Genomic DNA, 22,384 nt, shown 5'->3' on the forward strand with positions numbered 1-22,384 from the left:
TGAGGGAGAACAAAGGGAAGTGGCGGCGGCCTAGAGGGAAGCGAGCCGGCGTCAGGAACAGGCTGAGAGCTCGTGCACACCGCACACCTCTGCCTAGCATCCTGCTCGCCAACGTCCAGTCACTGGAGAACAAGCTTGACGACCTCAGGGCCAGGATAAAGTTCCAGAGAGACATTCGGGACTGCAATCTCCTCTGCTTCACCGAGACATGGCTGAACCCAGCGGTGCCGGACCACGCCATCCAGCCGACCGAGTTCTTCTCGGTTCACCGCATGGACATGACACGGGACTCGGGGAAGTCAAGGGGAGGCGGCGTGTGTTTAATGGTGAACAACAACTGGTGCAACAGTGCGAACGTTGTTCCTCTCACACGCTCCTGCACACCAAATCTGGAACTACTGTCCATCATGTGCCGTCCTTTTTATCTACCTCGGGAATTTACATCGGTCATTGTAAGTGCCGTTTATATTCCACCACAAGCGGACACGGTCACCGCCTTATGCGAGCTGCATGAGGCACTCACACAGCACCAGACACAACACCGGGACGCTGCGCTTATTGTGACGGGGGACTTTAATAGTGCCAACCTCAAACGCGCAGCGCCGAACTTTTATCAACACATCACCTGCCCCACCAGGGGTGAAAGGACACTGGACCACTGCTACACTACGGTCAAGGACGGCTACAAGGCACAATCCCGCCCTCCGTTTGGCAAATCTGATCACGCCGCCATCTTCCTCATGCCAAAATACAAACAAAGGCTGAAACAGGAAGTTCCGGTTCAGAGGAAGGTCGCGCGCTGGACGGATCAATCGGTGGCCGCGTTACAGGACGCACTCGATGACGCAGACTGGGGCATGTTCAGAAACAGCTCCGACGATGACGTCAACGTGTTTACGGAAGCGGTTGTGGGATTCATCGGGAAACTAGCGGATGATACCGTGGAGACAAAGACTATCACAACGTTTCCCAACCAGAAGCCGTGGGTGGATAAAACCATACGCGACGCTCTGAGATCCCGCACCGCTGCCTACAACACGGGACTCACGACGGGGGACATGGACCCGTACAAAGCCGCGTCATATAACGTGCGGAGGGCGGTGAAAGAGGCGAAGCAGCGCTACGGGAGGAAACTAGAGTCACAACTCCAACAGAGTGACTCTAGGAGCCTGTGGCGGGGACTAAGGACAATAACGGACTATAAAGCACCAACAACCGGTATGACGAACGCGGCCGTGACTCTGGCAGACGAGCTGAACACTTTCTATGCTCGCTTCGAGGCTGCAGCTAAGGACTCCAACAATGCTAGTGCTAGCGGCGCTAACGGCTGCAGACAGGAAGATACTGCCAGCACCGGAAACGTGCTCGTCATCTCCGAGCATGAAGTAAGGAGAGCCTTCAAGAGAGTGAACACCAGGAAAGCAGCAGGACCAGACGGCATCCCAGGTCGTATCCTCAGAGACTGCGCATACCAGCTAGCTCCTGTGTTCACTGAGATATTCAACATCTCTTTATCTCAGTCGGTGATCCCCACATGCTTCAAAGAGTCCATCATTGTTCCTGTCCCGAAGAAACCCCACCCTGCTTCTCTCAATGACTATCGCCCTGTAGCCCTCACCTCAGTAGTGATGAAGTGCTTTGAACGCCTGGTCAGAGACTTCATCATTTCTTCACTACCAGACACACTGGACCCACTACAGTTCGCTTACCGTCCAAATCGTTCCACAGACGATGCCATCTCTCATCTCCTCCACACATCACTCACTCACTTGGACACTAGAAGGGGGAATTATGTTAAAATGCTCTTCATAGACTACAGCTCTGCATTTAACACCATAATTCCCTCCACACTCACCACCAAGCTGGAGCATCTGGGACTCAGCTCATCTATGTGTCAGTGGATCTCCAACTTCCTAACTGGCAGACCACAGGCAGTAAGGATGGGCGGACATGTCTCAGCCTCCACCACTCTCAGCACTGGAGCCCCCCAGGGGTGTGTTCTGAGCCCCCTGCTGTACTCTTTGTACACATATGACTGTGTGGCCACTACCAGCTCCACCACCATCATCAAGTTTGCTGACGACACCGTCGTGGTGGGCCTGATCTCTGATAACAACGAGACGGCCTACCTGAAGGAGATTAGGAATCTGGAGAACTGGTGCCAGAGGAACAACCTCCTTCTAAACGTCAGTAAGACAAAGGAGCTGATAGTGGACTTCAGCACTAAGCAGGAGAGGAACTACCAGACCCCCGTCATCAACGAGTGCCCAGTGGAGAGAGTGGACAGCTTCAAATACCTCGGAGTTCACATCACGCAGGACCTGTCATGGTCCTGTCACATCAACACCGTGGTGAAAAAGGCCCGACAGCGTCTCTACCACCTCAGACGCTTGAGAGACTTCCAACTGCCCTCCAAGGTGCTCAGGAACTTTTACTCATGCACCATAGAGAGCATCCTGACGGGAAACATCTTAACCTGGTTTGGGAACAGCACCATGCAGGACAGACGAGCTCTACAGAGGGTTGTGCGGTCAGCTGAGCGCACCATCCGCTCCGAGCTCCCTGACCTGCACTCAATCTACAGCAGGCGGTGCTGGACCAAGGCCAGGAAGATCGTGAAGGACCTCAGCCATCCCAACAACAGACTGTTCTCTCTGCTCAGGTCAGGAAAGCGATTCCGCTCCCTGAAGACCAACACAGAGAGACTGAGGAGGAGCTTCTTCCCGCAGGCGATACGGTCTCTCAATCACACCACCACACAGTACTGACCCACACATATGGTTCTTACACACACACTGGACTTTCTGGACATTGTTTTCACTTCATCACTTAAATCACTTTAAGCATATTTGCACTGCACAAGACATAATGTGGATCGCACAACACTGGACATTATATTCTTCATTTCCAGTTAATACTTGTACAGCTGCTGTTATTGTGTATATATTTATTTATATTTCTTCATACATTCTTATATAGTTCTATATTGTGTATTTTGTTGTACAGTTATTTTATTTTCAACTTTAATTTATATATTTTATCTTATTCTTTCCCAGTTAAATTTACCCTTCATTCTAATTTGTGTTGTACAGTTATTTCATTTTTAACCTTAATTTATATTTTATTCCTTCCTAGTTAAATTTACCCTTTTTAATTTTTTATATTTATTTCCTATCTTATTCATAGCCTTTTCCTTTTTTTTTCTTTAGGTCACGAGCAGTTGTCTAAGCATTTCACTGCATATCGTACTGTGTATGACTGTGTACGTGACAAATAAAATTTGAATTTGAATTTGAATTTGAACACCCGTGTGCACACCTGTGTGGATCAGCGCGCTTGTATTCTAATGGTTTCCACATGTAATGGTCTGCTAGAGGATGTAGCGAGCCATAGCCCCGTCCCCCAGGGCATGAAGCAGGCATGGAGGAGATCCAGGCCCCAGACATCCAGAGGCCCCAGAGTGCGAGAGCCCAAGGAGGACCACCGGAGGGGCATCTGTGCCACCCTCATGGGAAGGGCTGAGGATCCCCAGACGAGGCGTCACCCAGTAGCCACCGAGCAGAAGCTAGAGGGGGCTGCACCGGCGTGCCCGCCGACTCTGCTGGCAGCCAGCTGTGCCGGAGTGAACCGAGCCGCAGGCCAAGAGGCCGGAGGCCCGAGGGCCCCCTTTGCCCCAGCAGAGGCCTGACCGACCAGGCGCCAGGCCCCGCCAGGCCCCGCCAGGTAGCCACCGGGAGTGAGCTGGTACATGCCTGAGTGCCCAGCCCCGGACACCAAGAACCACCAATGCACCGACCCCTGAGGGCATCAGTCACCGGCAGGGAGTGTGGTGAGGGGAGATAGGCCTTGGAGGGCCTGGGAGTTCCCAGAGAGGTGGAGTCTAAGACCCGACCTGACATATAGACACAGACAAACAGGCACACACAGACACAAACATGCATTCCCACCCTCATGCACACATATACAAACACTCAGCATTCACCCAACGTAAGGATTGACATAAATGGACATGTACACACAATCACACTCCCCAAACATACTCTATACCCCGGGTCCAGGTACCCTCGCCCCCAGAGGGGGAAACAGAACCCAGACCCAAGAGATGTTACCCTTCCCCCCGGGGTGGAGGCATTTTTCAGTTTCAACCTGCTGGCACTGTTTTGGCGTCCGGGGGCGCGCTGGGGGGGCGGGGATTCCGGCCCGCATGTATTTGCATATATTATAGAGGCCACTAGTGCTGACCAAGCTGCCATCTTTCTCTCTTCCCATCTTTCAATGGCTGCTTCAATTTCAGCTTGACCCTCCAAACCGCAAGTAAGTAATCATTTTTGTCATCTTTCATTGCTGTCCCACTGGGCTGGACATTAGTTTAGTTTTTTTTAGCTACATCTGGTGACGTTGAGGTAAAATGCTGGTATTAGCCTATTCGCCATAGCAAGCTAGCCTGAAGCTAATATTAGCTAAATTTAGGGACACCCGTGTCTCTTTAGGAGTTGGAGGCCAGTGTTTTAGGAGCGGCACAAGATCTCATCAACAGGCAGTGTTGGGGAGTATTTAAAATACAAAATATGAGTAAATGTATCCGTTACAGTTACCGTTCAATAGGTGATATTGAGAATACAGTTAGTTTGTTGAAATAAATGGATTACATGGCGGTATTTTCCTGTTTCATATGTTAGGTTATGGTCTTTCTATTTTTGGTAATTCCACACTGGTGGAAACCCAAACAAAACACACAATAAGAGCCTCTAAAAATTATTATACAAAAATGATTTAATATGAAGGCAACAGGCAGAGTGTTACAGGAAAGAAACTATATCATTCGGATTGTCTACATTCAAAGGAACTACTTCCTCTTCCGCCTTTCATAAGGAACTGTGCGAAATACATCTGTATAAATGTCTCGCAGCCCCTTGGCGTGCGCACTCACAACAATGGCTGAGCGTAGTTGAGTCATGTGTGGACTTGTTTTACCTCCACAAAAAGCTGAGACGTGGTTTGCGATACATGTGGCAAAAAAGTGAGGTGTTGCCAACCTTGAGACCTCAGAATTAGGGAGACATTCAGAGGGGCTGTTTGGGGGGGATAAATATATTTTACAGTGTTTATTTATCAGATAAAATACGTTAAATGTCACCATTATTATTGGTCGGCCCGGAAACAGCGCGGGTGTCCAAATTCAGAGGCTGCTTCCACCTGAGGACCGGCCTTCGTGGTCTAAAGAAAGCCGGGTAGTACGGCACGAGCTCCCTCGGTGGAGTGAAACTCTGCCGTCTGCTCCTTGCTATCTAAAATATAACCGGGCGCTGGCATAAACTCTCGACCGTCTCACACTTTGTTTAGTCAGTTTTCTGTTTGTCATTTATTCAGCCGTGTGAAAACCCTGGAGGAACCCTCCCGAGGGATTAATAAAATTAAATTAAATTTAATCTAATCTAATAACTTTAATCTCAGCCAAACCGATTTACTCACGAACAAATAAAACACTGAAAAAGCCAAACAAGAACATTTTTAGGTTATCAAAGTGACTTATATATCATGTTTAACGACCGCGGGGGTTTGAAGATGATGTGTCGGCTCAGATATTTGAAGTTCACACAGCTACATTCTCACCTGACAACATGTTAAAAGTTTTTTGCGACCCAGAAAGAGAAATAAGAGTGATATTAAAACTAAGTCGCTGCTGCCATTGTTGGAGACTGGAATTGGCTGGGCCGCGCTATGAATTCTGCGATATGGTTTTTCAAATTTGTTGTCCTGGAAAATCGGGAGAAATTTGGGAGAATGGTGGCTCCGGGAGATTTTCGGGAGGGGCACTGAAATTCGGGATTCTCCCGGAAAAATTGGGAGGGTTGGCATGTATGGTTGTGGCAACATCACTAACCTCGTCAAACACCTCAGAGTAAATCATATCACAGAATATGACGAGCGTATGTTGAGACTGAAGAGGAGGACAGGGACAGGTGCTGCTAGGGCGAGACAGACGTCTCTCACGGAGTCCTTTAGTGCTGCAGGCAGGCAACGTGTTCAAATAGCACAACTTCAGGTTTTTTATTTCTACATGATGAACTCTGCATTATTAAGTGATAAGAACAAGTAATCTGATGTCCTGTAATCATTATGACGCTATAATTTGAGATACAATAAATAAAATAAGTTTTTGTTAAAGTATCGGTATCGGATCAGTATCGTCGATACCACCCTGAATATTACTTGGTATCGGATCGGAAAGGAAATCAGTGGTATCGCACCCGTTATGTGTCTGTGAGCGAGGGAGGGAGAGAAAGGAAAAGTACGAGCTGTCATGGAGCAGAAACGGGAGCTGGAAGCATGTAAATATAATAATAACCACTGCAGCCAAGAAGAGTGCCTGACGAGCCCAGTTGTAAGTAAGCTATCAAGACTCGACTGTACACCGTGTTCGTGTTTTCCTCTGAAACAATAAGTTCTGTTGGAGCAGCCTTTCAACGCCTCTCTCTGTCTCTCACTAGCAAAGTTGACCCAGACAGCGAGTGGTCAGACAGCGAGTGGTCAGACAGCGAGTGGGGGACGTTGACTATGAAGAGGAGGAGCCATGCAGATTTAACACCTCAACCTCCTTAGATCCTGGAGGGAGGCTGAAAGCGCTTCTCTGGTGAACCTGGTTAAGGAGAGAGATGAGTTTGACCCGGAGGTGCCAAAGTCCACCATTCCTGCCTCCCTCCATTGTGATAACCATCTCACACAGGCCCAGAGAGCAGATGTTGCCAGGTTGCCACAGCGCTTTGCGGACGATTTCTCCCCCTTGCCAAGCCGAACGTCTCTCATCGAGCATCGCATTAAAACACAGCCAGGCATGACAGTGTGTTTTCAGCCGACATGCTGAAGATGGGAGTAATAGAAGAGTCGCAAAGTGCCTGGTTTAGCCCCATAGTTCTCGTGGTGAAGAAGGATGGGTCTATATGGTTCTGTGTCGATTATCGTAGGGTGAATGATGTGTCACAGTTTGATGCGTACCCAATGCACCTTCACCTCTGTGAAGGTGCAATAAACCATGAGGTGCACTGTGATAACATCCTACATGCCTACAGCTGGTGACAGGAGTGATTTTGCTATTACTAAAGTGTTATGGTTACAATATGTGATCAATACATAGAGATTTTCCACTACATCTTGGAGGTTCCCACTTCCCTTGTTATCCTCCTGTGTCTTTATGTCAACGTCTCCCTCGGTTCGGTGTCTTGATCTTCCTCATGGTTGTGTGTTTCTCCAAGTGCTTCCCTGTGTGTTTTATTCTTATAATTTCCGAGTCTAGTTTTCTATTGTTTTGCCATTCAGCAAAAAAGCTGGTTTTTTAAGTTACTTTTGCCTCCGTGAGTCTGCGTTTGGATCCTTTCCTGAGTGCTGCACAACCATTTCACGACACATCATTGTTACAGTGTAACCTCATTCTATCCATCTAGCCATCAATTTTCTTCCAGTTATCTGGGGCGCTTCCCAGAGGCAGCAGCCTAAGCACAGAAGGCCAGACCTTCCTCACCCTAGTCACCTCCTTGAGCTTGTCTGGGGGTACACAAAATCTTCCCAGGCCAGCCAAAAGATGTAGCCTCAACGTGTCCTTGGTCTGCCCCGGCATCTCCTCCCAGTGGTACATCTCGGAATACCTAACCCAGAAGGAGCCCAGTAGCTATCCTTGTCAGATGCTCCTGGATGATCGAACTCCTCACCCTACTTCTAAGGGAGAGACCAGCCACCCTTCTGAGAAAGCTCGTTTTCATAGCTTGTATCTGCAATTTCACATTTCTGTCACTTATCATAAATCTCATCTCTCCTCTCCTTCTTTTTAGTGGAATGACAATACCCAGAAAGCCCTTTTCAACCCTCCAAAATCTGTTTGTATCAGTGTCTGTCCGGAGTTCAACCCCACCACCTGGCCGGGGCCTCTCCGTGTTTGCATGGGTTGTCTCCGGGTACTCCGGCTTTCTCCCAAAGACATGCAGGTTAATTGGTCATTCTGCCCAGAGGTGTGAATGTGGGTGTGACTCCGAGTGTGAATGGTTGTTTATCTATATATAGGGATAAGCAGACGAGAATGGATGGATTAATGGATCTCTCAGTAAACTATAAATCAATAACTATTAAAGAACAATGATCAATGACAAATGATCAGGCGATTCACACAGAATTGGTGAATGGCTGCAATCAGAGAGTTGTACCCTTAGGCTTCCTCAATAGTGCCGACCCTTGTTTGTGAAATGGGTGGAATGAAGATAGTTCCAAGAGCAAATACACTCGGTTGGTGCTAATAGTTATCCTGTAATCTTTTAAAACTATGTCTACTGCTTCAGTGACTGGGAAACAAATGAAGTGAGATGTAACATCATACAAAATCATTGTTTCATCTGCCTCCATAAGGACATCTCTTACCTTCTAAACAAAATCTGTAGTGTTCTGGATGTGGTGTTCAGAGCTGCCTACTAATGGGTTGAGGATAGAAGCCAGAAACTTTGAGATGTTATAGGTGACCGAGTGGATCATACAGACAATTGATCTTGAAGGTGCACCCTGTTTATGTATCTTTGGTAAACTATACAGACTTGGTGAACCTTCCCCCGGTGGTGTGAGGTCGGGTCAAGAGCATTGTCTTGTTCTGTCTCAGACAATCTATCACCCTCTTTATGTAACCACTACCTCTCCCCCATGCTGATGTTGAATGCTGGAGGCCATTTACGTGAAAAGGGAAAGACCATCTCTAAATAGAGGAGGGGGTCTAAGTCACATCTTTCACCAGCTTACAGCGCTGTGGCTGTGCTAAGATTGCAACCCCAACTCTCTGTAAATGGTACTAATGGCCACTGGTCAATGGTCATGACAATTTGCATATGGTAAATGTCCTGTATTTGTATAGCGCTTTACTTAGTCCCTAAGGACCCCAAAGCGCTTTACACTACATTCAGTCATTCACCCATTCACACACACACTGGCAATGGCAAGCTACATTGTAGCCTCAGCTGCCCTGGGGCGCACTGACAGAGGCATATAACTGGAACAAGAAACTGACCTCACTAGTTTCAGTGAATATGCAGATTTATTATTTTTAAGTTTGGGGAAACCAACCTCAGTCACTGGGACGAGTGATGAAACGTTTCTCCCACTAAAATGTTACGCAGGCTGAAGAGAATCAACTTTTTGGAAGACAAGTGATAATAGCTTTAATTTCTCTATCTACTGTAAATCAATGACATTTCAATATAATTTCCTGGTCAACTCAGGGGCTTTTCAATAGTGGACAGATGGGAAGTACCACTTTGAGAGGGGTGTGCCATGAAACAGTCCAAATTGATCATAGCTTTAATTTCAGGTCAACTACAAATAGATCAATCAATTATAACAGGAGAACTTTGGATCAGTGTTATTCCATTGTCATCACTATTACTCTGTCATGGGTGTTTTAACATTGATTCAACATTTATTTAGCATTGACTGAGATAATTCAGATGAAAAATCAAATTGATGTCATCTTGCTATCTGGGACAGACAGATGCTGCTAGCATGAGAAAGACATTGCTTGCGACGTCCGTTGGTGCTGTGCTATGGTGCTATCCAGGGACAGAAAGAAAATGTCAAACTGTTGCTGAATTTTGGAAAGTGACTTGTGTCTAGGCTTAGGTTTTTGTATTGATGAGCAGACAATGGGAATTCCCCGCATCCTTAAAAGTAAGTAATGAACCTGTCCCAAATGCTCTGGACCCCAGACTGGGACAAAAGAGGTTTCTTCCACGAGGACCTGAAGCGCAAGTCAAGCCAAGACAAGGGACTGGCTTTGGGGCCACTGCGGTGTCTGCCGCAGCCCAGATTTGAACCCGATTTAACAACTCAGGACAGATTTGAAAATAGCTATGCAGACACAAGCTCCATCAAGCTGAATGGGATGAGAGGTTCTGCAAAGATTGGAATAAACTGTCAAAAAAAAAAAAAACCCAAAAAAAAACAAAAAGGTGAGGCAAGCTTGTAGCAGAATACTTAAATATAAAAAACAAAAACAAAGATTGAGGCTGTAATTGCTGCCAAAGGTACTTCATAGTACTGAGCAAAGAGTGGGAGTACTTTCTTTTTAACAAATATGGATGAATTTGAAGCATACCTTTATTCTCTGCACTGTCACTTTGTGTGTAAAATTTTGAGATGAAAATTGAATAACCAATTTTGGAATAAGACTGTTACACAATGAAATGTGGAACAAGTGGAGTGCTGTGAATACTTTCCGGACGCACTGTATGAATCAACAGTGGTACTGAATCTTTGTCCCCTTTTGTGTGTGGTACAGTGTAAACATTGGTATTGGATATATACAACACATAAAAGACCTTAAAGGTCTGTAAACATGGGGATTTCTTTAATGATAAAACAGACAAACAAAAAATATTCCAATTCAAATCAGAAGAAATCACTTTAATGAAAGTCATTTTATACAATTTAAAAAAAAACAAACACACACAGCCATGGTAAACATATCCAACACAAGAACTCTAAGGAAAAAAATGTTTTCAGCAAACTCAGGATCCATTAACATGTGACCCTGTCTCCATATTTTTATCATCCTCTCCTTGATCCATGTTCATGATTTCCTCTTCAGAAGTGCCACCCATGTGCGCCTCCGTTTGTGCAGGGCCAACCTCTTCCTCTTCTTCCTCCTCCTCTTCTACCACAACTGAACCTAATTTTATACATGAATATATCCATTCATACATATAAATCACCAAATACCATGACGTTATACCAATCAAACTTCATGAATCTTTTGTTAATAGACATTTTAAACAACATTTGTCTTTAGTTTTTGTTTCTTTAAAACAAACTATTAAAAAGTGTGTTAACAAATCTATAAAACACAAAAGATGGCTATACTTTTTAGACATAATGCTACTTAGCAGAATTAATTTTGGGGTCTGGTGTTTTTCCATTATACAGCGCCTGTGTGAGTGGCTTCCAATACCACTGCCCCAGTGCACATTTCCCCACCATATTCTCTAGAATTGAATTCTTATAAGTTTTAGTTCGTACTGACCTTGTTTGAGATCACGACCAGGAATCTGACCGGCCTGGAGCATCCCTTTTAATCTCTCTACCTCTGCCAATGATGAAGCATTAGCAATGGCATTCTGAAATACAAGCAAAGATGGAACACTTAGCTACTATACTCTGAACACATTCTGTTATCACTAGCCCTGAATGCTCTTCACCAAATTTATTTTAGTACATCATTTGTTTTGATTATTTTATAAACCCATAGTAGCGTCCCCAGCTACTATAGGACAAGAAGCAGCAGGTAAATGTGATTTCTTGCTGGTATACAGACACGGTCTTCTCCCTTTTTGCTGGAAGTGAGGAATAAACTTTCCAGCATGTCTCCTGTCTGCAGAGAAGCAGTTCTGCTCTTCTGTCTGAGCCACCAAACATTAAGCAGTAAGCATTATAGCAGGTAGAAAGCCCTCCACAAATCAAGTGCAACATACCCGGCAAAAATGCTGGTTAACACATGCAATTAACTCGAGTGATAGTGGCTCAGAGAAACATGAAGCTAGGCAGCTGAAAACGAAATCTCTATTATATAAATACAACCCCCCCCCTCCCAAAAAAAAAAAAAAAAAAAAAGTCATGCATGCCTGCATAACCTCTAAGATCTCATTGACATACTGTGTCCATCGCTCCATGCACATTTTAAGGTTCAGCTTAGAAACCTTAACAAAAACAAAACATTGCTATGTTTTCGTTTCCCTTCTATTAGTGAATTGTTACAGTGCAAATAATGCAGCATTTACATTACTAGTCAGGCTGCAACAACAAATCGGTGACAAAAAGAGCCCAGCAGCGGCTTGACTTCCTGAGATGACTGATGAGGTGCGCCTCCCCCTTAACACCTGTAGCGTCCTAACCAGCTGCATCAGTCTGGTATGGAAACTGCCACACGTCTGAACACAGAGCAGAGGATTGTGTGGAGCGCTTGAGTGCTCCTCAACACCATGCTGCCCTCCTCCATACACGTCTTGGACTACATGACACTCTCTTCTAACTTCCAGTACTTCTGTATTGCACCATTCCACTCTGTATATGCACTATTGTATTATTATTCATTATTAATGAGAACAGGACAGCATCCTTTCTTCTCTGGCCCCATATGAGGAATTGATGATCACTACTTTAGGAGTAAAAGTGGACCCTTCTCTAAAGTTTGATTCTCATGTGAACACAGTGGTAAAATCCTGCTTCTTTACAATTGAGGCGACTGTAAAAACTGAACCTTGATGGCTTCCACATCAGCTTGAGAGGGCCCCATCCTCTTCTCCAGCTGTACTGCCACTCCAGGAGTAAATCTGAAAGGGACACACTACATTGAGACCTTTTCCACTTGTAGGGATGTTTCAATATAGAACAAAGATGTTCACTCTTTAACACACAGCAATAGTGTGCATTCCTTATTTCTATGCAGTACAAAATCTGTTTTTTCAGCTAGGATCCAGTGATGGTGAGGAAGTGCTGTCAAGATATTTCATCTTACGTTTTTGTTCGCCTGCCAATATCCTTTGCAAGTTGAGCACCCAGTTTGCCTTTGAACATTTTCTCCGCTTCCTGCCGTTCCTGCAGCAATATCAAACAATGAAAGTCAAAACCTTATTTACCCAACATATTTACAAACTATTACTACTTTAGTGAATAAGAAGGTTTTAAAATACCTCTAATAATTTACAAGTTAATTATGGTAGAAGATGAGCATTATGAAAAAGTTACATGATAAAGTGTGGACTTAGTTATTCTGAAATTTAAAAGGAAAAAAAAAAAAAAAAAAAAAAGCACTCAACGGGAGAGACTGAACCGTCACTGCCAGGTCATCCATCACAAATGTTCTGATTCGCCTAAAAATCTTATGCTCAAAAGTTTGGACACAGAATGATTGTTGTGAAATTTTAGCTTTATATATCAAATACTTTAAAGTACATTTTAAAAAGAGAGTTGGTGATTTTTGTACATATTTAACAGAAAATTTATATTGTGCTTGGAAGAATATATAAACTAGTATGTAACTGAAGCTCACACAAACTGAACACTCTCAAACTTATGACTCTTAAAAATACACAGAGGCTGCTTTGTAATTATCTGGAGGTGCCACATTCCCTTACTATATTTGAATATAGAACGGTAACGTTATGCACCAAACTCGCTCAAGCATGTCTTTATATTGTACAGTAATATTAGAACAGGAAGATGCCATGTCCACACTGTTTCCACAAAGTTGGGAGCATCAAGTTGTCCAAAATGTCTTGGTATACTGAAGGGTTACGATTTCTTTTCCCTGGACTAATGGGCTGTGCCCACCTCAGGAAAAACAACCCCACACCATAATGTTCAAACTTTACGCAGTGCAGTAAGTTTGAACATTCTCGTTGCAACCGCCAAACCCAAACAGAGAAGCATGATTTGTCTAAGAACATGTCTTTACTGCTCTAGAGTCCAGTGGTGGCGTGGTGAAGAGACACTTTGGTAAAGTAAGGCTTGGATGCAGCTGCTTAGCCATGCAAACCCATTCTGTGAAGCCCTCGACTGCACTGTTGTTGAGATACATAAAATTTGTAGCCACTGACTTTACAGAGAGTTGCCTACCTCCGTGCCCGATTTGTCTTTTGGATTGTTTTTATTTGTGGCCGAGTTGCTGTTCTTCCCAATCACTTCCACGTTATTATACCACTAACAGCTGACTCTGAAACATTTAGTATGGAGGAAATTTCACAATCAAACTTTTTGCACAGGAGCCATCCTATCATCAGTCTACACTCTGGAATTCACCAAGCTCCTGAGAACGACCAATTCGTCATGTCATCCTTGTTGTGAAAATCAGCTACAAGAAGCCCTCCCTCCTAAGCCTCCTTTCCACCAGTACCAACTCGGCTCATCTTGCCCCAACTCGAGTCAGTTTTGGCCATTTTCAATTACAACTTAGTAACACTTCATGTGGGTGGGGTCATTTTAGCAAAGCACTGTGTTGTGATTTTTGTGAAGGACTCATGGAGAGATGCCATTGACTGGACAATCGGTAGCATGCAATCTGTTCAAATGTAGTGATGAGAATAACGGTGTTACAAGTAACGGCGTTACTTTTTTCAGTAACGAGTAAACTAATTACTATTTCTATCGTTACAACGCCGTTACCGTTAACAAGAAAATGCGGTGCGGTCGCGTTACTATTCTTCAACAAACAGACGGTTGAAGCCCTCTTCAGCTTACAGCATCTTATATCAGTTACACGGAAGTAGCTGTAAGTAATCTGGGCGCTACAGCTTTAAGCAGCTGCACGCTCCCGCGGACGACAATCACTTTCTGCCCGACGATCACTTTTTGGCAAAACACCTGGAGCTCAGGGGGCAAAACAATCGCATGAGTGCTGCTGTTTGGCTGAGGAAGAATAAAGTAGTCGTGGTAAGCCTATCACATGACCACTTCAAGATGACAAAGCAACAAGGTGATATATACCCGTCTTTGTGTTGATAGGCCACGCAAAACTAGAGTCATGATAAACAATACATGGTTTTTTTTCCTGAATACTTTCGTCCCTTTTACTGTCTAAGGACAGCGCAGCGAGCACTCTCTGCTTATGAACAAAAAATAAATAAATAAATAAAATCCAAACGAACAAACAAAAAACAGCCCTTTCATGTTGGTGGGGAAATGCACCACGTCTACCAATTAAAAATGATCTGGCAACATGACATCTGGTTGTTTAGGAAGAGGGGGACGTTTCAGGAGTGATGGCGAGAGAAGGCGAGAGCGCGCACGCGTTTGGAGTGTGTAGTTAGTGTGTAGAGCTGTGGATAGTTTTGTGTCAGAACAATGAGGTGACTGCAGGTATCAGGCTGTGATCTTCTCCTTTATAGTGGACAGAAATTTTTTGAGTGGCACAAATAATTTGTGTGGCATCTTACTGAATGCAGAACAGCTGATTGTTACATAAATAGTTTGAAATGGTTATTTAAAAAAAAAAAAAAAAAAAGGTAAATGTAAATGGCTGCAAATAACTTTGTTGTTTGCAAAACTTCTGCGTATGATCTTAAAATTGACAATTTATATTTGCATTTAAAGTTATGAAATATGATTCATTAAACATGTTTGTGGTTGTTACAGTAAAACATAACTTTTTCTACTCTGATTTTATGTTTTCTGTCTGATTTTAGATCAATTGTGTTAATACAGTACATCAAAATGAAAACATAACTGTAAATTCAGACACGTGAGGTTGTGCTGAAAAGAATGAGACCAAACAAGGCAAAGGAAACAGTTTTTAAAGGTGAAATGTGGAGGAAACATCAGAAGTATTGAAAAATGGTCAATTATACCCTGGACCCCAGACCGTTAAACTTTTTTTTTTTTTTCTTTTTTTTTTTTAAACTAACGCAATAGTTACTTTTCAAGTAATTAATTACTTTTAGAATCTTGTAACTCAGTTACTTTTTTGAAGAAGTAACAAAGTAACTTGCCCAACACTGTTCATATCACATTTTCGCATCAGCTCAGGTCAGAACCCCAGAGCAGGGAGTAAAGGAGGTACCTGCAGAAACCCATTGTAAAGTCCATAACGTTATTCTAATTTCTTTCTTATATAAACTGCAGGCATGGTGTTAGTCGTGGCTGCAAACACTGTACAGTTCCATTGAGGACACTATTGCACAATAATTATGTTTAAATGAGATTTTTAACTTGTCATGACTTACCTTGAGCTTTACCTTCTGAAAGTCTAGTACTCTGATCTGTGGGATTTTGTTGATGACATAGAGCCTGTAATGCTTCTTGTTTGTCACTGGATTTCTCAACAAGCTGGAATGTCAGGAATTGTTGAAACACATATGAAAGACTTGTGGTGAAGAACACCGTTCAATAATCAGAATGTGTTTGTTTATTCAGACCTGAGAAGGGTCAATGTCTTCACTGAGGCCAGTGGGTCCAGATCACCCTGCAGGAGAAGAACAATGTTAAAATGAGAGGCTAAGCTTCCAAAGAGATTAACGGGACATTTCCATCTGTAAAGTTAATTTGTGCAGCTAAATATACTAAAATAATACATTAAAATAAAAATGCAATTCAAATAAACATTCAATTATTTAGCTCATCTTACTCAGTTTTTTTTTTGATGACGATGGCAGAAATGTATATAGTTAAATCCGTTTATTTGTGTGCAATTCATCTAAATGATTCTCTTATTAGTCAAAGACAGGAATTCTGAGAGGGCAGTAAAGAAAGCAAAGAACCCCGGTCCCATTGTTCCTGAGATGCACTCACCAGCTCCTGAATGTTGTTGCTTGTGAGGATCAGCTCTGTGAGACTGGGCAGAGATTGCTCCAAGTTCTCACCTATCCGACTGCAAGGAACATGTCATAAGGTTACCAGCACACCAATGTTAGCAAAGGCAGCTTTTGTGTATGAAAGTTAAATACCAAAGACTTTCCACACTTCTTACAGCTTCAGCAGATAGAACAGAGTTGAGAGAATGGCACACTGCATTTATACACCATTTTTAAACTTTGGATTTGGTATATTCACACAGGCACATATAGTCACATGTCTGTATATATCTTCAGCTCTTGGTACTTCTCGATCATCTTGTGTTCCTTCTTCCTGATGTTGCCAGGCAACCAAACACCTTTGGTTGAGTTTCCCTGGAGACTCAGATGTTCCAGTATACCATCCCAGCCACTTGCTTGTGCCTGTCAGTATATACTGCCCCAGCTTGCATTTTGCATCCGGCTACTGTCTGCTGGACAGCCTCTGGGGCACCTTTGCCTACTCTACAACTTGGATCCTATCTCTGCTGTGGTCCTCTCCTGCCTCTGTGGATCTGGTGCTTTGGGACTGTTCATGTGCTATGATGATCAGAGCCTCTGTGCTGTCCTTTAAGCCAGCCTTTTTTGTGGCCACTGGTAGCCACTTCCTCTGTCAGTGGTACATCCTATGCAGGGGCCAGGTTGTTCATGACGTTTCCTCCTTGTGTTCCTCATCTGTCTTCAGCTTAGGGCTGGGCGATATTGCCTAAAATCCATATCACGGTATAATTTAAAGCATGTGCGGTAACGATATATTCTTTTCTTCTGTATAACGTATTTTACACACTATAAGGCTCACTTAGAATCCTTTAATTTTCTCAAAAATCGACACTGTGCCTTATGTATGAATTCCGGTTGTGCTTACTGACCTCGAACCAATTTTATGTGGTACACCGCGCTAAAAAAAAAAAAAAAAAACTCTGTCAAAAATGTTTTAATATGACTTTGCTAAGCTACGAAGCCGCACCGCTTGATGGATTGTTGGAGCATTACGGCTACCGAGGAGCCTCGGAGTGATACGTACTGTGCTTCAACGTAATATTACCGTACTGTGTGTGTATAAGGACCACAAATGGCACCTGTTCAGAGACACGGTTACAAAGAGGATTTCAAACTCAAGGCTGTCAGTCACGCAGTAGAACTTGGGAACAGAGGAGCTGCGAAATCTGTCTTTGTTATTGTGCTCAGCGTCTGTTAGTTTACATTTTGACTGCACAATTGTGAGCTTTTTGTTATGCACAAAAAGAACATTTTATTTATAGAGCATTATTATAAAAAATGCTGATAATTGATAATAATAAGAATATCGAGATATGAATTTTGGGTCATATCGCCCAGTCCTAGTTAGGAACAAATGCAGTCGCATGGCAGGATGCTGTAAACGGACCAAACTTCAGTCAGGAGAACAACTGAGATAATCATTAATATACTGGAACAACATGGGAACAGAGCAGCTGCCAGAGAATTCGGCATTAATGAGTCAAGTGGAGGAAGCGCAGTTTTCACCTTTACCCATACTCAAAAAGTGCTTCGTCTCTTTGCTATGACTGTCGCCCGGCATAATTTGCAGCTGATTGTTTGGCTGACTGTTTGCAGCCGCTGCAATACTTTTGACTACTTTTTTCTATCCACAAAGATTCACACTCCAATAGGTTAGTCGCCATGGCCGAGTGCTATCCCAGGTATAAATAAAAATAAATAAATACATTTATTTATATAGCACCTTTCAAGACGGAATCACAAAGTGCTGCACATAAGATTACAAGTCATAAAAAGATTTAAAAAGAGAAAATAAAACAGGCAAAAAATTAACCAAAAGCAGTTTTAAAAAGGTGAGTTTTGAGTTGTTTTTTTAAAAACAGCGACTGAGTCCACAGTTCTTAATGTTTGGTGGGGAGAGTCCACAGTCTCGGGGCCACAGTGGCAAAAGCTCTGTCACCCTGAGTCCTCCTCTTAGTATTTTTAAAGCAAGTAAGCCCTGATCAGACGACCTCAAAGACCTGCTGGGGACATCAGGCTGTAGCAGATCAGAGATGTAGGCTGGTGCCAGTCCGTGCACAGCTCTGTAGGTCAAGACCAGGATCTTAAAATTGACCCTAAATTTAACAGGAAGCCAGTGTAACTGAGATAACAACGGTGTCACATGTGAGTACTTGCAGGATTTTGTCAAAAGCCTCGCTGCAGCGTTTTTGCGTATTTGGTTATGGTGTTCCACTTATGCCCTTGGATTACGTCAGGGGAATCTCTACACAGCCTGCACCCGAGGTCTTTCCTGACGTGGTGAATGCCTCAGTCAGTCTTATGCTTAGAGCATGTTCCTGTACTCCCATGATTAGTGCCTTCATACTGTGTTTCACCCCACCTTTGTCTAGCCACTAGTAGCATTTCCCAGTAGCAATGGTACATGGCATGCAGGAGCCTGTCCTTCCTCGGGTTACACAAGAAGCTTTGTTGATTCGCCCTGGATAGTGGTTCTGACACTCAGGCTTCAGCCATCTTTCGGCTAGCATATTTTTGCAGAGTACTGGATTTGAGATGGTAAGGAGTTTTCTTGTCTTTATGTCAATATCTCCTCCTTTGAGCACCTTATAATCCAACCAGGGTATCATCTACGTGTTTCACAGCCGACTCCTCAGAGTGTAATCACACCAACATCAATAAGAAGGAACACAAGAAGCTTGAGAAAAGAGGGTGAAGACAACAGTGGTCGCAACACACACACACACACACACACACACACACACACACACACACACACACACACACACACACACACACACACACACACACACACACACACACACACACACACACACACACACACACACACACACACACACACACACACACCTCTAACTTACCAAATCCTGTTGTTGTTCATTAGCAAGGTCTTCAGTCTTTTGAGCAAAGGGAAGCCGTCCAGTTTTCTGACTTCATTATCAGAGAAATCTATAGTGTCAAACTGATCCAGAGTAGCTCCAAGATTTTCAAGCACTGGGATTTTATAACCTGGGCAAAAACAAAAAAAGAAAATAATTAAAATACAGATAGCATCTTCCCTCTCTTTGGTACCATCTGACTACACATCTCTGTTCAAATTGACATTCTGAGATCATTGTTGTAGATCAGTGACCTGATGTCACTCTCACTCCTGGCATAAGGCTCGATGCTCTACCAGTAGCCGATCTTTTTCCCCTGTGGTGTTTCTGTCAGTTCCCTTCAGGACCTTACTCATGTTTTGAGCCTGCTCATCTTGCCTGCTATGATGCATGACAGGCGTTTCCATGCTAAAGGCACATTATTGGCCTGTAATTAGCCAATAACCTTCTCCAAAGGGTGCATCAGCTCTCTCTCAGCATAGTATGAGGAGTTCGGTCATTTGGGAGGGGCTTAAAGTAGAGCTGCTACATCAAAAGGAGCCATTGAGCCTGTTGCCTCCTGGGTAAGGTGTTCTGGCTGGGCATGTCCTACTGGGAGGAGGCCACAGGGTAGATCCAGGACATGGTGGCTTTCTTGGCTGGCCTGGAAACGCCTCAGTGTTTTCCCTGGATACGCTAGAGAGAGCGATTTGCAACAGAGAGGTCTGGGCTTCACTGCTTAGGCCCCGCGACCTGATTTCAGATAAGCAGATGGATGAATTATTTTATTTTAGATTTTAACTTTTATTAAAATGGTTGCCATGAATTGTAGAATAATGTGCATTACTCACAATGCACAAGACAAGGCACCACACCTTTCAGTCGCAATTTATTCGTTTTTTGGATGTTAATGTGTCGTATTTTAATAATACAGGAACATCTCTTGAACTAACATGTTTTGTTTGTAATGTTATAATCGTTGCATTGAACTGAGGGTAACTTGTGTTTCTAAAACAAACTAGACAAAACATCAATGCCCAGTACTTTTCAAATAACTATTTGATTTTAATAGATCAGATTCATGGTTAAGTTGAAATTAAAGTACTTCAACTGCTGTTAAAAAGCATATGTAAAAAATAAATAAATAAAACAAGAAAACCTTGTGTGTAAACAAAACATCCTGATACTACTAAAATACAATACACAACTTTTTAACTCATTGTGAGATTATGCATATAATGCGATTAATAGCAGGAAGTCATCACGTCTCCTCACTAACACACACATAATGTGTGCAGATAACTATGTCAGCTCTGACAATCATCTACAATCATTTTGCATATCCAGTTATTTTACTGTGGGTTTTCTCTTTCTATGAATGCAAACATTGGCTTGCTATCAGAATGCAGCTTGGTAATGATGTAACCTGAATTAACAGATATTATTCAAATATAATCAGGAATGTTTTTAATAATTAATGTTTTTTTGTCTGTTATGATGGGATTTGTAGTCCATACTAGCTGACCACAATTAGCCTTTTTGGTGAGAAAACACAAAAAGTTTATCTTCAGAGATATTTATGTTCAAACATATTCTCAGATTTCAATTCACCTAAAATGAAACAAAACTTACAGAAAGTCTTCATATATGGAAACAAAATGTAATCGCAATTATTACAAACGTTTTAAAACATACAATTTTCAGGTAAATCCGAGTTGGCTGAGCAGAAGATGTTAAGGGTTTTTATTTGCTCTAAGATTTCAGATGGAATGACTCAACGTACCCTTTTAATATGCAGCATATTATGGTGAAATCAGCCTTGCTGTGTCTAGACATACGCCAGCATTATCTTTGCAGCAGTTCGCATGAAACTGAACACTACCCGGTTACGTTTTTGAATCAGGCTCACGTTAAGGCCCGCGTAAAATGTGCGTAAGCTAATGAGCACAGGCCTTTCTGTGAATGCTGTAATAAGGACAGTTTCTCACCTCGTAAGTCCAACTCTCTGTCTCTCACGGGATTTGTATATTGAGCAGCCTGCTCAATAAGTTCCGCGGACAACTTCACCATCTCAGCGAACAAAAAGGAACCTTATCACGTCTCGAAACTCACAGCAAAACGTCCCAGAGCGTACACCGCTACACCAAGCAGCCCGGAACAAAAGCTTTAGGTCTTTCCTATCACGTGGCGACAACGTGTGCTTTGTTTTTTATAGCGCCTCCCGCGGAGGGAGGCTGGTGTTGCATGCACATTTCGGTTTTTGATCCTTCCACTTTGCTTAGGAGTGGTCCTAACTGAGGGCGTGACCCGGTAGATTATAATAAGAGCTGTTTGTTCGTTTGTTTTTAAGCGCTTTACTAACAGTGATGGATAGATGACGCCTGGTGGAGTGTGTGGCACAAGTGTGTCGACAATAGTTGATTACGCAAGTCCGTACTTGCCTTTTGTGTTCAGTGTTTTTACTGCCCCTCGTAATTTTACTGTGCATTTTTTTCAATTAACATTTGTATTTTTCAGCACAAATGACTGGCTAGAAAAAGATCATCAACGTGAAACAGTTGCAAAAGGTTGCAGAGAAGCCTGCCTGCCTTTAGTATTCATGGCCATTGTAAACATCCAGAGATTTATATGATCTGTCTAATTAGCTAAATACAGTTAAACACTCATAGTTAGCCTACTACATGACTAAAACACTAAACGATAATAAATACATTACACATGTGTACACAACTCATGCTACCTATTGAATTTTAAAAAAACGGATCTGATGTTAGGATTCTTTTATTTTTATTTTAGTAGATGCCCAAAATGTACAGCTGGTATTTGCAAGAGAAAACACGTCATTTGGTCATTTCTGGAGCAGTGACATAACGTTTCTACAACATTTCTGTCAGCTCAAAAAACATCAACAAACACACAAACTGTTCCTGTTAGTGCTGTGTGATACTACAAATTTTGGTATCAGTCTGGTACAAAGTAAATTAAGGAAAGTATTGCCAATACCAATACTTTCCTTAATTTAGTGATACCGATTGTTTTAACCTATAAAGGGAGCTTGTGTAGGTCAGTGAAGAGAAAATCTCCGTCCCGGTTTCCCTCCAAGGCGTGAGCACCGATAAGCAGAGTTTTGTCCTTTCCTTATAAGATTCCTAATTATTCAAAGTAACGCTCAAGTATGCC

The 22,384-nt window shown here is 43.1% G+C and overlaps 1 protein-coding gene across 1 annotated transcript; it reads right to left on the bottom strand.

The window, feature by feature from the left end:
- Positions 1–10,404: 10,404 nt before the first annotated feature.
- Positions 10,405–21,401, bottom strand: snrpa1 (small nuclear ribonucleoprotein polypeptide A'). The gene is made up of 9 exons (XM_026182030.1): positions 21,193–21,401; positions 19,208–19,355; positions 16,306–16,384; positions 15,933–15,979; positions 15,741–15,843; positions 12,539–12,618; positions 12,281–12,353; positions 11,048–11,141; positions 10,405–10,696 (listed from the first exon to the last, which is right to left on the bottom strand). The coding sequence occupies exons 1-9, from the start codon at positions 21,272–21,274 to the stop codon at positions 10,536–10,538; spliced, it is 867 nt and encodes a 288-aa protein (XP_026037815.1). The 5' UTR covers positions 21,275–21,401; the 3' UTR covers positions 10,405–10,535.
- Between the last annotated feature and the right edge of the window lie 983 nt (positions 21,402–22,384).

This window comes from Astatotilapia calliptera, chromosome 1 (assembly GCF_900246225.1).
Source record: "Astatotilapia calliptera chromosome 1, fAstCal1.2, whole genome shotgun sequence".
NCBI lineage: Eukaryota > Metazoa > Chordata > Actinopteri > Cichliformes > Cichlidae > Astatotilapia > Astatotilapia calliptera.